Consider the following 15,395-nt stretch of genomic DNA (forward strand, 5'->3'; position numbering starts at 1 on the left):
ATTCTGAGTCAACAGGTCACATGACTTGGAAGCTATTGAAGAAAAATCATAAATTTTAAACAAAATAAATCCTTAAAAATAGTAAAAGCAATAAAATAAAAATAAAAATGAGTATGCCTAGTGTATTACATCAAGCTGAAAAGTTTGACATGTGTTTCATGTGTCTGAGTCACATGACCTGGAAACTATTGAAGAAAAATCATCAATTTACACTTAAAAATTACTCAAAAATAGTAAAAGCAATAAAATCAAAAACTAAAGGGTGTGCCTTGTGTGTCTCATGTAGCTGAACAGTTTGACATGTGTTTCATGTGTCTGAGTCACATGATCTGGAAGGTATTGAAAGAAAACCTCAATTTTACACGTAAAATTACTCAAAAACAGTAAAAGCAATAAAATCAAAAACTAAAGGGTGTGCCTTGTGTGTCTCATGTAGCTGAACTGTTTGACATGTGTTTCATGTGCCTGGGTCACATGACCTGGAAGCTATTGAATTTTTTTCCTGCACATATTTTTCGGTCGGTAATTTGACGATCCCTAAGCGAACCACTGCGTGTGGATGAGCGAACAGCCGGAGGGCTGCTGGCCGACGTCAGACCGCTTTCACCGGTTTAGACAAGAGGAAGACAACCCTTGATTCACGGAACGCGAATATCCAATATCCAACCTGAAACTAACTTCACTGCGGTCCCGTAGTCAGGCAAACTGTAAACATCCGGTAACCACAGGCAGAAAACGGCTTCTTGTGATGATCCAATCAGAGCTGAAACAGCCTTTAGGAGACCCAGTACAAAAACTGCCTGATAGAGGGACAAAAACTGTACAACAAACTCAAAGTCCAACATTTTCTGTGCTGTACTTTGACTTTAGTGAACAAAAAACGCTCCTCACGCACTTTCTGATCTGATGAATGACAGTTCACACAACCACCCTCCAGATATCAGTGATCCGTGCGCACGAATTGCAGAAACCGTGAGCTCAGTTTAGCAATTCGTGCGCACGGATTTCCATCGGCTGTTTTTTTCTACCACTGACCCCCGGCGGGCTCCGTAAAATGCATCTTAACATTCATGTGGTAAAAAAAAAAGAAAGAAAAAAGAAAAAATTGTATAGGTCTTCTGGATGGTTCTTCTTTAATGAAACGTTTCGTCTCTCTTCCAAGAGACTTCTTCAGTCTGAGAGTTTCAGGCTAAATTCAGGCTTTTAAGRCCTGCCTCCATGTGACTGATACTCACATCACATGGCTATTGTTGACACCTAATTAACACTTATTGTTAACAGGGGGTGGAGTGATACTGGCAATGGTTGACTGTGGGCGTGTAGAGGGTAGAACCTGAGGCGGGACCTCGTGTGCAAACATTTCTGCTTTTTGACCGTACGTTCACTTTTATTATGGTTTCCACGCAATCCTTTATAAATCTGACCCCAGAAAAACACACCTGAATTTCTAAAAATAAATTCTTGAGAAGTTCACCAGCAATTATTAAAATTATTCATTTCATTTTCATATAAAACCTTTTCAGTGCTTCAGTAATTTTTTTTAAACTTGCAACATTTTATTTATTTAGATCTAAAACTTTATAAGCAAACCTTTATTTTGAAAGGAGCCAACTATAAAACAGGAAGTAGTTTTATTTAATCTGGCTTGACAGCAGCTGAGCTGTCAGTCGTCTACCTGCCTCTCTGCACTTTCCTGTCCGACGCTCCGCTGTTTGTTGACAGTTTGGACCTGAGCTGTCAGATCCAGGGCCAGAACCGGTAAGTCCTGACCTGCAGAACCTGCCTTGGGACCACCCTCCTCCCTTCTTTCTTTCAGGTTGACTAACTAACCAGTTAAACTGATTAACCAACTGGTTTTAACCAGCTAACTAACCGAGCTGTTCAGGCTGGAGGTCCAGAGGTTCCAGTTTTCAGATCAGCATACTAACCCACATAGATCCAGACTGGGTCCAGTTTAAACTAGACTCATTCCAGTGCAAAGACCAACATGCTCTCAGTTCTTCACGTTCTGCTCACCCTGCAGTTCCCAGTCCAAGCAGCCATGAGCATCCAACCCCGCAGGATTCGACTGAAGCCCTGGTTGCTGGCTCAGGTGAACACAGGCAGGTATCCTGGTCTCCAGTGGCTCAGCTCAGACCACCGTCTTTTTCAGATCCCCTGGAAACACGCCACCCGCCACACTCCCGTGTCAGATGAGGAAAACACCATCTTTAAGGTTTGATGGGATTTTATTTTTGTAGAATGTTGGATTCAGGGTAGAACCTGATGAGGCCCCCGGCCCCACCCCAAGAGGTTTTTGGGACGTGGCTGAAACACTGAACTCAAAATGAAATAATTGTTTGTGCTTTACTTTAGCATGAACTTCCTGTTCTGTTTGACTTCCTCTTAAAGTTTCATTTCTTACTTTCTGAAGAACGGCTGCTGCTCATGATGTCACTTCCTCTTTCACTCCTCTGTACTTCCTGTTTTTTCTGTCATCTTTTTTGTCAGCCTGAAAGGTTGTGTCAAAACAAATAAAAATAACAAACAGAASGTGTGCTCCTTGTCTGATCCAACCTGGGTCCAACATATAAAGACAGAAAACAAGCCAGTCTCCGCCCACATTTAACAAGTAAAATCCTGTCTGTTGCTCCATTAAGCCACCACAGGTTTTTCTTCAAGGATTATGTGCTGCAGCATTTTCTGCATGGTGATGAAGTAGAAGCAGAATCAACAGGAACAATCTTGTTCTTAGTTTTGAAACCTGTTGTGTTTCACAGGCGTGGGCAGTGGAAACAGGAAAATATCAGGAGGGTGTGGATGAGCCTGATCCCGCCAAGTGGAAGGCCAACCTGCGCTGCGCTCTGAACAAAAGTCGAGAGTTTCAGCTGAAATATGACGGAACCAAAGAGACACCAGTGAAACCATACAAAATCTATGAAGTGTGTGAGCTGCTTGGGAACACAGGTGAGACACCCTAACTAATTAACTAAATGTCACTAATTAAAACTTAGCATTTAGCATCACCKACATGCAGTTTCCTGTTTCTGTTTCAGATGGACCTGAGGATGAGGAGGAGGAGGTAAGACACAGAGAGTTAAAGACAATCAACATTGTAATATTTGGTCTGATTTGAGTCCTTTAATTCAACTGATGTGAATCCTTTCAGATGCCAAATATGATGGACCTCACTATTAGTAAGTGAAAGGTATTGATTGGTGTTTCCATGGTAACACAGCTGCTGCTGATGATGTAACATCTCAACAGATCCCCGGATCAGTGAGCCATCAACCTTTACCTCTTTTGGTTTATCCTGCAACGGAACATTTGCACCTCCACATGTGATCCCGATGCCTCTCCTCCCAATGACCCCTGATCTGCAGACTCGGGGTCAAATGGTGGATCAGGAGGTCTTTGGTCCACCTGGAAGACTCCAGGACCTGAACTCACTACCCTCCACAGCTGGCTCTGCTCAGCCAGTGCCCGAATCAATGGAGACCAGCAACATGGGGATCATCCAGAACCAGGCGGACCCTCAGAACCACCAGCCCTGCAAGTATGATCTGCTGAACAGCGTACCATGTGAGTCTGACTTCGTTAATAGATTAAATTTATTAAAGATGGTCTGAGTGACTCAAATGGATCTGCTAAAACCCCAATGCACAGAAGAGATCTACAAGCGTTGCTCTGAATATTGAAGCTAAAGAACCTAGATGTGTTTTTAGGTAAACCTCTGATACTTCAGAACTAAAGGTTGATCCTGGTAAATATTCTACTTCTTCTAAAAGTTTTCACTCTTTAGTGAAGCAGCTGATTTAATGCATGCACATATTAAGACTCTATTCATTAAAACACTTCTTTAGGATTACATATCTCCAGCAGTCACTAAACAAGACCTGGGGTCACACCTGGACAGGTCACAAGTCCACCACAGGGACATGAGGAGACAAATGATACAGACAACCAATCAAGGGTTCTACCTGGGAGATAAACCTGCTACCTTTCTAACCTACTGCACCACTGAGCAGCCCACATTTAGATTTTCAACTATTAAAATGAATCTGTTTCTAAGCATGCTCCAGTCCAGTTTGAATCAAATATAAAAGCAGCAAACACCAAAGATAAAAAAACCCAAACTGAAGCACAGAAGCCTGTGGACCTGTAGGTCTGAGTTGGGAGGTAAAGGTTCATACCTGGATCTTTTGGTCCAATTTATAGTAGGCTCAAGTTGGTTACTTGTTTCAGAATATTTCTGTGGTTCTAATCTGCTGTGAAGGATTAAAAATCTGCCTTTCTGCTTCACCTGGGCATTTCACCAACCTGGATGAGTGTAGAGGGCATGGTTTAAGGTTCTTAAAGTRAGAAATGATGATGCAACCACAGCAACATCTAATCCTCTCTTTTCTTGTTGCTCTAGTAACAGACCTGGACCTGAAGTTCCTATACAGAGGGCGCATGGTGGGCTCTCTTACAGTCAGTAATCCCCAGGGCTGTCGTCTTTACTATGGACACCTAGAACCAACTCCAGAGCAGGTGGAACTGTTTGGACCCGTGACTCTGCAGCAGGTCCTGTTTCCGGGCACATCTGAGATCCAGAACCAGAAGCAGCGYTTCTACACGGAGGCCCTGCTGGATGTGATGGATCGAGGTCTTATCCTAGAGATACAAGAACAGGACATCTATGCCATCCGCCTCTGTCAGTGCAAGGTGTTCTGGTCTGGACAAGGCATGCCAGAACAGGGACCACCAAARCCAATGGAGAGAGAGAGGAAAATCAAAGTGTTTAGCCTCAATGAGTTCCTGCAAGGTCTGTTCCCTCCAAATGTTTCCTTTTCTCTCTTATATGTTTCACAAACATTCTTCTGTTCTTCAGGCCTCATCTTGTTCCAGAAGGGCGAAGCTCCAAACCCACCACCCTTTGAGGTATTCTTCTGTTTTGGAGAAGACTGGCCCGACAAGAAACCAAAAGAGAAGAAATTGATCATCGTCCAGGTGGTTCCAGTGGTGGCTCGGATTTTGACAGAGATGTTTTCTGGAGAACTGAACTGGTCCACAGAGAGCATACGGCTGCAGATCTCACATCCTGATGTGAAGGACCAGACAGTGGAACAGTTCAAAGAGTTACAAAGGCTCCTGCAGAGCCAACACGGGGCACAGGGTCCCTGGGGTCCCAGTATTTCCCCTGGGGCCCTAAATGCTCCCATGGACAGTGGCTTCTCACTGGGGAATAGCTGAGAGAGGTTCTGTCCTTTTAATCGATTCTGAACCGATCCTACAGAATTTATATCAAAGCTGTTCTGACTGATTCCACAGAGTCTGAATATTATTGGATCAGAGCCAAAAAAGCGGAACATCAAAGAGATGCTGCCGAAAATCCTCCTTTTACAGTTCAACTTTGATTCCTCTCCCCAGTATAAGATCAGCCCAGGACTCATTTAGTTCTAACCCCAGTACAAGATCAGCCCAGGACTCATTTAGTTCTAACCCCAGTANACACAAAGAGGAACTTCTGTCTCGCTTTGTGGCCGAAACTTCACCTACTTGTATTTCTACATCACACTTTTTTTTAAAGATTGCAAACACTTGAGATAAAAAAAGTACCACATTAGGGGAATAATAAACCACATGTTATTTGGTAAATTGTTTGACACAAACTAAACTAATATCTAGAGTCTATATTTGGAATTAGGTTTTAAAGTCATAAGCGGAACCTGTGTTCAAGACACATGCAGAAGAAACAGCCACTTCTGTTAAATTATGATTGTAGCTCAATCACCTGCCAGCTTCTGTCAGTAAGTCAGATCAAATTTAGCAGTCAGACTGCAGATATGGCAGAGGAAAACTATGCTTCAGTGGTGATCAAAAAGAGGAAGGAACCCCAAAAACAAGGTAAGCTATATTTTTGTGAGCATAAATGAAAGAAATTTAACAACTGATGCATCTGTTTAGTTTATGTGATAAGTCTCATCAGGGTTTATCTACCTGATGTTGTTCTAAAAGGAAAAAAAGTGGAATGAGGATCAAAAACTTTGTTTTAATTCTCATCCAAAAAGACAAAATAAATCTAAAAAGGTTGATTGTACAAGTTAAATTGGAATGACTTTTAAGAATTGTGCTTTAATAGTCTGTCTAAAAATCACATTTTCAGCTTCAGCTCATTATGTCTGATTTTATTTTCTACAACCAGTAAATACTGCTGTGATTTTAAAATAAAAATTCTCTCTGATATACGTTATATGAGGACAGTATTTTTTACTTGCCACTAACACAGTCCTGTTCGTTTCCTGTTTTCGCAACACCTGCCCATTTTTAGATCTTTGCTCTGTCGTGCCTTTTCTGTCTGTGAAAAAATATGATCTTGAGAATATTCTGAGTAGAGAAGAACCCTGAATCATTCTGATATCAAGCTAAATAATAAAACTTTTAGCCTTTATTTGTGTGACAAATGAACACTACCTTTTTAACTCTTTCAGCAAAACTCGAAGAAAACATTGTGTATGATGAAGTGAGGCTGCACAATAAAACAGTGAAACCAACTGATGACATAACAGGTGAGCCAAAAATGTAAAAGCGTGTCATAATTAACTGTTATCTTTAAAAAAATAACTTGTTTACAAAAGGTTCAATAACTGTGTTTCTAATTTAGACTCAGGAGAAATCTTGTCAGAAAAAGAAGCAGGAAGAAGAAGAAGATGCTTTCAGTTGTTGGCTTTTTGTTTGATGTCTTTTTGCCTCATTTCAATGTTGGCCATCATTGGAGTCTTTATTTATGGTAAGTATGTGAAACAAGGAAGATTTATTCAAAGTAATAGAATATTATATTATGTACAAAAAAATTTGTTTTAAATTTTGAAAATCTGGAATACAGTTATTTGTTTTATTTTTTGTAATAAAGAATGCAAAATTTAAGTCAACAAAATATATTTTGTTGACTGCATTTAAAATTACTTTATTTTACAGCAGATTTCCGTTCACTGTATAAACTCTAGTACATCCATATGAATCCTGTTTTCAGTCCCAAAACCTTTTAATTTTAAATCATCATGAAGAGCGGCACAGTGGCTTAGTTGGTAGAGCTGGTGACTGAAGTGAAGGTTGCTGGATCGAATCCTGGCCTGGGGGACCTTTCTAGGTAGAGTTTGCATGTTCTCTCTGTGCTTGTGTAGGTTTTCTCTGGTTACTCAACTTCCTCACAGTTTGTTTGTTTGTCTCTATGTGTGGTAATGGACTTGCGAGCTGTCCAGGGTGTACCCTGCCTCTTGCACAGTGACTGCTGAATGGGCACTAGTGACCCCTGTGATCCTATTTATAGGTATATAGATGATGGATGGATGGATCATCACTGAGTGTGTAGGACTCATTTCCACCAACAGGAGGAACGCCTCCTCCGTTTCACACGTTGAACACTGTAGTTGGAAAATCTGAACATTCTTAATTCCTCCACAGCCTCCCCACAATTATTTAAAACAAACAGTCCCGAGCCATGTTTTGATCTACTGTAGAATCATGACATTTGGTACACATGTGTAACGTCTCAGGACCTACGAAAAAGTCTCTTGGAGTCATGGTCCAAACCCTACAGGAAGTTAGCCATTTTGGATCAAAGCTGCCAATTTGTCTCGTTTCTTGCACATGTATCTGAGCTCACAGCTTTGAACATGCAGACTTCACATCCTGCTTGCTTCTTTCAACACTGACTGGTGGCGGGATGGCATGGGTGTGGCAGAGTGGCGAATGCTGATGCCTCACCGTTTGTACACGGTTGGCTCTAAATCAGACATACATGAATCAATTTGCACCAAATTTTGTGGGCATCAGGGAGACCTGCTCAACACATCTGTGTAGTAGTTTGACAAGATCACTTTAGCCTCCCGTCGGTCTGTCTATCTGTATGTCTGTTCACCATATGAGATGATTTAAATAATGAAGGCCTGTGATGATTACAACAAAACTAACAGTTGGTCACCACTGAATGGCGACGGGGGACATCAGCGTCAGTTTGCGTTGAGTTCTATCTTGTTTTCACTTGTACTGTTGTTGTTCCAACACAGTAATTTCACAGGATTTTTATTAATTTAATAATTATGTGTTTGGTTGATAACACTAAATTGAAATAAATAAATAAATAAATAAATAATTAAAGTAATAAAACATAATTGTTACTAAGTTACAGATAAGGACATTGTACTATGATAAGATAAGCTGCAAATCTGTCTGCAGAAAAGCAAGAGCTGAAAAAACAAGTCCAGGAGCTGAAAACGGAGAACAAAAACTTGACAAAACAAGTCCAGGAGCTGCAAACGGAGAACAAAAACCTGACAGATCAAGTAGAAACGATGCCAACACCTACAAATGAGCTCAATGTGAGTCGAGCTCAGTGGAGCATTAATACCTACTGTCGCCAAAGAAATGGTATGTTAGATCAGTTTATGTAAAAAAATAATAATTTATTTTAAAAAATTCATGTGACCTCTTGTTTTATATTTTTTGTTTGTTTATTTCAGACAAAACATGTAAAGCTTGTCAGGACGGTTGGTCATCCTTCCAGTCCAGCTGTTATGCATATAATGACGCTCCACCTGCTGATCAGTTAAGTTGGGAAGAAGCACGAGAAAACTGCAGAGGAAAGAGTTCATATCTTACTGTTGTTGCTGAAGAAGCAGAAAAGGTAATGAGAGAACTGTTTCACAAATCATATAAGCTGAAAATATATTATGTTGTAGCTCATTTAAGTATTTAGAGTAAATGCCATTTTTTCACTTTTTTCTCAGAACCATGTCAGTGGCATCAGTAATGCTAAACCAGGCATTAATGGGTACTGGATTGGTCTAAGAGCTGCAAAAGGAAAATGGAAATGGATCGATGGAAGTGACGTGACTAATGAGTAATAACACTTTTTTTTACTTTGAAAAACAAAAATAAATCAGCTTTGTTGACTTCCTTTTCTTCTTCTTCTTCAGTGCCTGGATAAGTTCACCTACAAATAGCAGCCAGTGTGTAATTTCTGTCAAAGACCAAGGCTGGAAAACAGTGAGCTGTGAAAACAAGAATGGATGGATCTGTGAAAAGAAAGCTTTATCTGTTTAAACATGTTTTATTTATACTAATAAAGATTATAACAGATTTAGAAAGAAAATTATCTCCAAACAGCCTTTATTTCTTGAAATAGCTATAAGCTGTATAAATATTGTTCCATCTCTCAAAATCCTGTTTTTGCACTCACTGAAAGCATATTTGAGCAAAAGCTGTTGAGTTTGCTTATTGTTAATAGGATCATTTATGTTGTTAAAATATTTGAATTGATCTGAGATTTAAATCAGTCTTTTAAAACACAAGATTGTTCTGAAGAATAACATAAATGTATCGAGAATACAGAAGGCAGGATGGTGGTGCTCTGCCCTGACCGAAGTTATTAATCTTAAATAATGGAAACATCCCAAACATGATGTCCCAGTGGCTTTCAAACCTCAAAACACTTTACAACAAAGATTAGTTCACCCCAAAGATCAAGTTCCCCGGCAAAAACAGAGTAATATAGTATATGATGTTAAGTGTCAGGAGGACAGTGATCAGTTATACATTGGGGAAACAAAACAGCCACTGTCAAAGGAATGAGCCAGCACAAATGAGCTACGTCGTCGGGTCAGGACTCTGCAGTTTACACTCATCTACAGACCAGCGGTCACTCTTTCAGGGATGAAGATGTTCTCATCTTTGACAGAGAGGAACGTTGGTTTGAGAGAGGAGTAAAGGAAGCCATCTTTATGAAGAAAACCATCCACCATTAAACAAAGGTGGAGTATGGGAGAAGAGAGCTGTCAGAAAGAATTGTACATGTAAGAGTCTAAATTTGTACATGGAAGTCAATAACCGTGCATAAATTTTAGATTTGTATTTGTATTCACGCTGCTCCTCCACGTCAAGAGGAGCCAGTCGAGGTGGCTCGGGCATCTGGTAAGGATGCCTCCTGGACGCCTCCCTGGTGAGGTATTCCGGGCACGTCCCACCGGGAGGAGGCCCCGAGGAAGACCCAGGACATGCTGGAGGGACTATGTCTCTCGGCTGGCCTGGGAACGCCTTGGAGTTCCCCCGGAGGAGCTGGAAGAAGTGGCTGGGGAGAGGGAGGTCTGGGCCTCCCTTCTGAAGCTGCTGCCCCCGCGACCCGACCCCGGATAGGCGGAAGAAAATGGATGGATGGATGGATATTTGAATTCATGTAAAATCAAAAATGTTTTCTTTGAGAATACAAGTTTAAAAGTTACAAATACAAGTTACAAAGTTACAACTTCACAACATTGCAAGTACGAATCACAAATTTACAAGTACAATTATTTTACCCCAAGGATAACAGACATTATGCATGGAACATCGAAAAGATCGACTGCAAACAGTAACTAAGCCAGACCACTAGGGAGACATGACCACTGCCTTATTTGGGACAACAATGTGCTGAAGGGAAAAGCATTTGGAGGCTTTGGTAGAGAGAGAGTCAAATTATCTCTAAGAAGATATCAGAGAAGGAAGAAGATGCAGAAGGTAGTTATTGTTTACAATACAAAAAAATGACTTTAGTTCAGTTTGTCATTCATGTCATGTAGTACAACAATAAAGTAGATAGTGGATTTATGATGAACAATCAAAAAGTAAAACTGATGCATTCATAAAAGCCACTGCATAATGGAAAAATAATGCAAGTTCAAAAACCCATAACGACAGTGCTCTGACCCGGCCAGCAAGGGGACTCAAGTCACCCACCTTCAAACCCCTAAACAACTGTAAGTTAAAATCTTTTTACTTTTAATAGTAGTTTGTATTATTTATTTCACATTTGGTACATGTATTACTGACAGGTTTTCAGGTAAATAGTCAAACGTGAGCAAACTGATGACAAACAGACTCAGGAGACGGAATACAAAAAGGTAAGTGATTTTATTTACAGGTGACAGGAGGTTTGGACCAGGGCTGTGGAAGGAAGGGGGAATGATCAGTTCCAGTTTCTCCAAGGAGGTAAGTATTTTGAAGGTGATTAAACAGGTAATTTCTTACAGCTCGGAGGAGTCTTTTCTACACAGAGGGTTCCAGGTAAGTAATCCAGGTGAGTATTTTCAGGTTTGTTTAAAGGTTGGAGGCAGACAGGTGACAGCGTGAGGAGGATCAGGTGAGTAGCTCTCGAGTAATTTCCAGGATCTGGGAGGCAGGGGTCAAGGTAACTCAGGAGGCAGTCTTTTAGTAGCAAGTGATGCATCAGCGAGGACCCAATGTTCAGGGCCGGCTTAAAAAAGCCTGAGAGCTGATGATCCAAACTGACGTCAGCTGCGGTGAGGTGCCAACCAATTAACGGGCTGAACCAACCAAATGCCTCAGTACCACCTCCTCAAACATCGTCTCCAGGTGATTAAAGTCGCTTCTCCGGGTGCTCCCTGTAAAAGACAGAAATCAAAGAGGGGTCCAAAATAAAAGACCTCGGGACCCAACAGCGCTCTTCTGGGCCGTATCCCTCCCAGTCAACAAGATACCGAAAACCCCTACCTCTGCGTCTGATGTCTAAAATGCGATGAACAGTAAAAGCAGGATGACCATCAATAAGACGGGCGGGTGGAGGGGTGTTGGCTGGTGGGCATAAAGGGTTTTCAACAACTGGTTTTATCTGAGAAACATAGAAAATTGGATGGATCCTCATCGAGGATGGCAGGTGAAGTCTTACAGCAGTGGGATTAATGATTTTTTCAACAGTAAAAGGTCCAATGTACATGAGCTTTCTTGACATATCCTTAAGGTGAATGTCATGGGTGGACTACCATACTTTTTGACCAACTGAATAGGTGGGAGCTGAGGATCGATGGCAATTAGCAAGCCTTTTGTTTTGCTGAGCAGTCCTCATTACGGCTCTGTTGGTTTGGCTCCAAACCTGATGACAACGGCGCAGATGATTTTGGACTGAGGGGACCAGAATGTCAGTTTCTAAATCTGGAAACAAAAGAGGGTTATAACCTAGGGAGGCCTCAAAAGGTGTGAATCCAGTGACAGAGGAGGTGTGACAGTTATGGGCATATTCAACCTAAGGTAAATGTTTACACCAAACAGAAGGATTGTTGTTAATGACACATCTAAGAGTGGCCTCTAACTCTTGATTACACCTCTCTGTTTGGTCGTTTGACTGTGGGTGATACCCTGAGGTAAGACTGACCTTGGCTCCCAGCGCGTTACAAAAAGCTGATTGTCACAGAGGCGCTGAAGGACCATACGGACATGTTTTTCATGTTGGGCTTGATCACGGGAGTATATGAGAATATTGTCAAGATAAACAAAGACGAAGTCATACAAAAAAATCTCTGAGAAGATCATTTATAAGTGCCTGGAAGACGGCGGGGCGTTGGTGAGCCCAAAAGGCATCACCAGACATTCAAAATGTCCAAGGGGTGTTTTAAAAGCCGTCTTCCACTCATCCCCCTCTCTTATTCTCACCAAATGATATACGTTTCTTAAATCCTGTTTAGAAAAAATTTTAGCGGAATGAAGTTAGTCATATACAGAATCAATAAGGGGAAGTGGATATTTAGTCTTAATTGTTATCTGATTGAGGCCTCGATAATCAATGCATGGTCTGAGGGATTTATCTCTTTTCTCAACAAAGAAAAAACCTGCCCCTAGAGGTGATGTGGATGGTCTGATGATGCCAGATTATAAGGAGTCTTCAGTGTAAGTTTTCATAGACTCCTTTTCAGGACCAGACAGGTTACACAGGCGACTGGTGGGAAGAGGGGCATCAGGTAACAATTCAATCGCACAAACACATGGCCTGTGAGGTGGAAGTGAGAGAGCTCTTTGTTTGCTGAAAACAGGGGCCAGATCATGAGACATGGGTGGAACTCTGGACAAATCGGTTTCCTCAAGTGGCTCATCTCTTTTAGCAGAGACGGTGACAGCAGAATTTAAACAATGGAGGGAACTAAATTTACTCCAAGCTTCTGTTCGTTTTTCTTGCCAATTAAATATGGGGTTATGCTTAACCAACCACAGGAAACCAAAAATCAATTGTGGGGATGAAGAGTCAAAAACCAAAAATTCACCAAACTCATGATGATTGCCGGAAACTATTACATGAAGAGCTTAGACTCGCTGATTGATTTGGGTGAGTAGTTGTCCTGTTACCCCAGCGATAGAACAAGATGAGTCAAAAGGAGTTGTGGTGAGGTTGAGCTGTTCCACCAGATTGCTGGAGATCAGATTTTGTTCAGCTCCAGAATCAACTAAGGCTGAAATTGGCAGTCTGGTTTGTTCGGAGATGATAGTGGTAGGTAACGACAGCAAGGAATCAGGGGAAAATGGCGTCGGACCCGGCAAGATCCCCTGCTCTATTGATGGGCCGGTCCTTTTCCCTGCACGGGACAGTTGGCAACAAAATGTCCCTTGTTACCACAATACAATATTAACAAACTTTAACAGAAAATCTTCTCTGTCGCTCCTCAAATGTGTCCACCCGATCTGCATCAGCTCAGGTTCAGGATCGACTGGACACACGGGCGGGGACTATAAACGTGCATGGAAATTACAGCTCCGGGGATTATGGGAAATGGAGTCCTTTTCCTTTTTGTGTTCACGGAGTCTATTGTCAATACGGATGGCAATTTATGGCAAGAGACATTAATTCATCCAGACTCCCGGGCTCATCCCGGGAGGCAAGCTGATTATTAATGGATTCTGAGAGTGAGTTTGTGAAGGTTCCTTTTAGCGCTAATTCATCCCATCCTGTTTCTTCTGCCAGAACGCAGAAGTCCACTGAATGCTCTGCCACCGATTTCTGCCCTTGCTTTACAGAAAGCAAACATTTGGATGCCTCCTACTGCTGGAGAGGATGATTAAACACACGTTCAAATTCCTGAACAAACAATTGAGATGAAAGGGTTTCCATGGAATGTGATGCCAAAAATGCTTGCGCCCAACGCAAAGCTTTTCCCTTCAGTGCAGAAACAGTGTAGGTGATTTTTGCTGCATAGGTTGGGAACAAGGAGGGAGAGCTAGCAAACACTAGCTGACACTGAAGCAAAAACCCTTCACAGTGGTCAACGCTACCTTCAAACATCTCTGATGGTCTTAAATCCGACTCACGAGCTGCAACAGCAAGAGACGTCCGCTGTGGGGCAGCAACAGGTGGGATTACAGGGGTTGCTGGAAACAGAGGTTAGCTTTTCCTCTAAAGCTTTAATTCTTCTTGAGACCTGATTTAACAGTGACGATGTGCCTTGTTAATTTAAACATAATTGCTGAATCATGTTATGGTGTTCGGATAATCGGGATTCTAAAGGGCTGGTGGACTGATTGTCACCAATATTGCTCTTTGACATGGTTGGCTGATGCATACTGACAGGTTTTCAGGTAAATAGTCAAACGTGAGCAAATTGATGACAAACAGACTCAGGAGACAGAATAAAAAAAGTAAGTGATTTTATTTACAGGTGACAGGTTTAAAGGTTGGAGGCAGACAGGCGACAGCGTGAGGAGGATCAGGTGAGTAGCTCTCGGGTAATTTCCAAGATCTGGGAGGCAGGGGTCCAGGTAACTCAGGGGGCAGTTTTCAGTAGCAAGTGATGCATCAGCGAGGATCCGATGTTCAGAGCCACCTTAAAAAGCCTGAGAGCTGATGATCCAAAGTGACGCCAGCTGCGGTGAGGTGCTGACCAATTAACGGGCTGAACCAACCAAATGCCTCAAGTACTTGTCAGTATTTGTAAGAGGATGTGTTTAAACAGTTTCTATGCTAAAAATAGAGCTTTCTTTATTGTTGTTGTTAGCATGGTGTTAGCATTAGCATGATGATACGAGTAGGAAAGAAAAAACAGCCTCATGTTTCCTGTTCAGTCGAAGTTTATTTAGAACGGCTTGAAAAGACCAAAAACCTAATTGGCTTTAACTGTGAGTTTAAAAAGCTTTCTCTGACTATATTTTGTTTTGTTTAATAAGACATTGTTGGCTACATTTTCAAAGCTTTGTCAGAACTACACGGACATTGATTTTAAATAGAATCACCATAAATTAAAGTTAAACTGTGTTCAACTAAGTAAAAATATTTTTAACTACTACTTGCTTCAGATTTCAGGGACCAATATGTGTTGAAAAATGTCTACTGTCTGATGATTGAGACTGCTGGCTGTGACTGTGTGGTACCATAACTGTTCTCTTTTTAATTGACCTTTATTCAACATGGACCTGAATCTGTTTGTGGACCCACTGAGGACCTGTCTCCAGACCTTTGTATCAGAGGACTGAGACCATCAGTCTCCATCAGTGAGGCTACAACCAGTGGAAGCCAGAGTTCCACACCACATCAGGTAAAATAGTTGTATTAACAGTTGTATTATAAACTTAATACAAATAAAGTTAATATAATTCATTAAATAAAGCTATATAGCTATATA

General features: G+C 41.4%; 2 protein-coding genes across 2 annotated transcripts; both read left to right on the forward strand.

Moving 5' to 3' along the window:
• The first annotated feature begins 1,661 nt into the window (after positions 1 to 1,661).
• irf5 (interferon regulatory factor 5) lies at positions 1,662 to 5,468 on the forward strand. The gene is made up of 8 exons (XM_014032171.1): positions 1,662 to 1,758; positions 2,024 to 2,215; positions 2,760 to 2,946; positions 3,036 to 3,061; positions 3,149 to 3,176; positions 3,247 to 3,561; positions 4,397 to 4,786; positions 4,853 to 5,468. The coding sequence occupies exons 2-8, from the start codon at positions 2,042 to 2,044 to the stop codon at positions 5,212 to 5,214; spliced, it is 1,482 nt and encodes a 493-aa protein (XP_013887625.1). The 5' UTR covers positions 1,662 to 1,758; positions 2,024 to 2,041; the 3' UTR covers positions 5,215 to 5,468.
• A 352-nt stretch (positions 5,469 to 5,820) lies between these two features.
• LOC106535215 (C-type lectin domain family 4 member G) lies at positions 5,821 to 9,037 on the forward strand (the record flags this gene model as incomplete). The annotated part of the gene is given in 7 exon segments (XM_014032168.1): positions 5,821 to 5,868; positions 6,453 to 6,530; positions 6,626 to 6,751; positions 8,200 to 8,391; positions 8,484 to 8,647; positions 8,751 to 8,863; positions 8,940 to 9,037. Coding segments are annotated over 5 exon segments (619 nt in total), but the record flags the coding sequence as incomplete, so codon positions are not given.
• Between the last annotated feature and the right edge of the window lie 6,358 nt (positions 9,038 to 15,395).

The sequence above is a fragment of the Austrofundulus limnaeus genome, unplaced genomic scaffold (assembly GCF_001266775.1).
Source record: "Austrofundulus limnaeus strain Quisiro unplaced genomic scaffold, Austrofundulus_limnaeus-1.0 Scaffold1387, whole genome shotgun sequence".
In the NCBI taxonomy this organism is placed as follows: domain Eukaryota; kingdom Metazoa; phylum Chordata; class Actinopteri; order Cyprinodontiformes; family Rivulidae; genus Austrofundulus; species Austrofundulus limnaeus.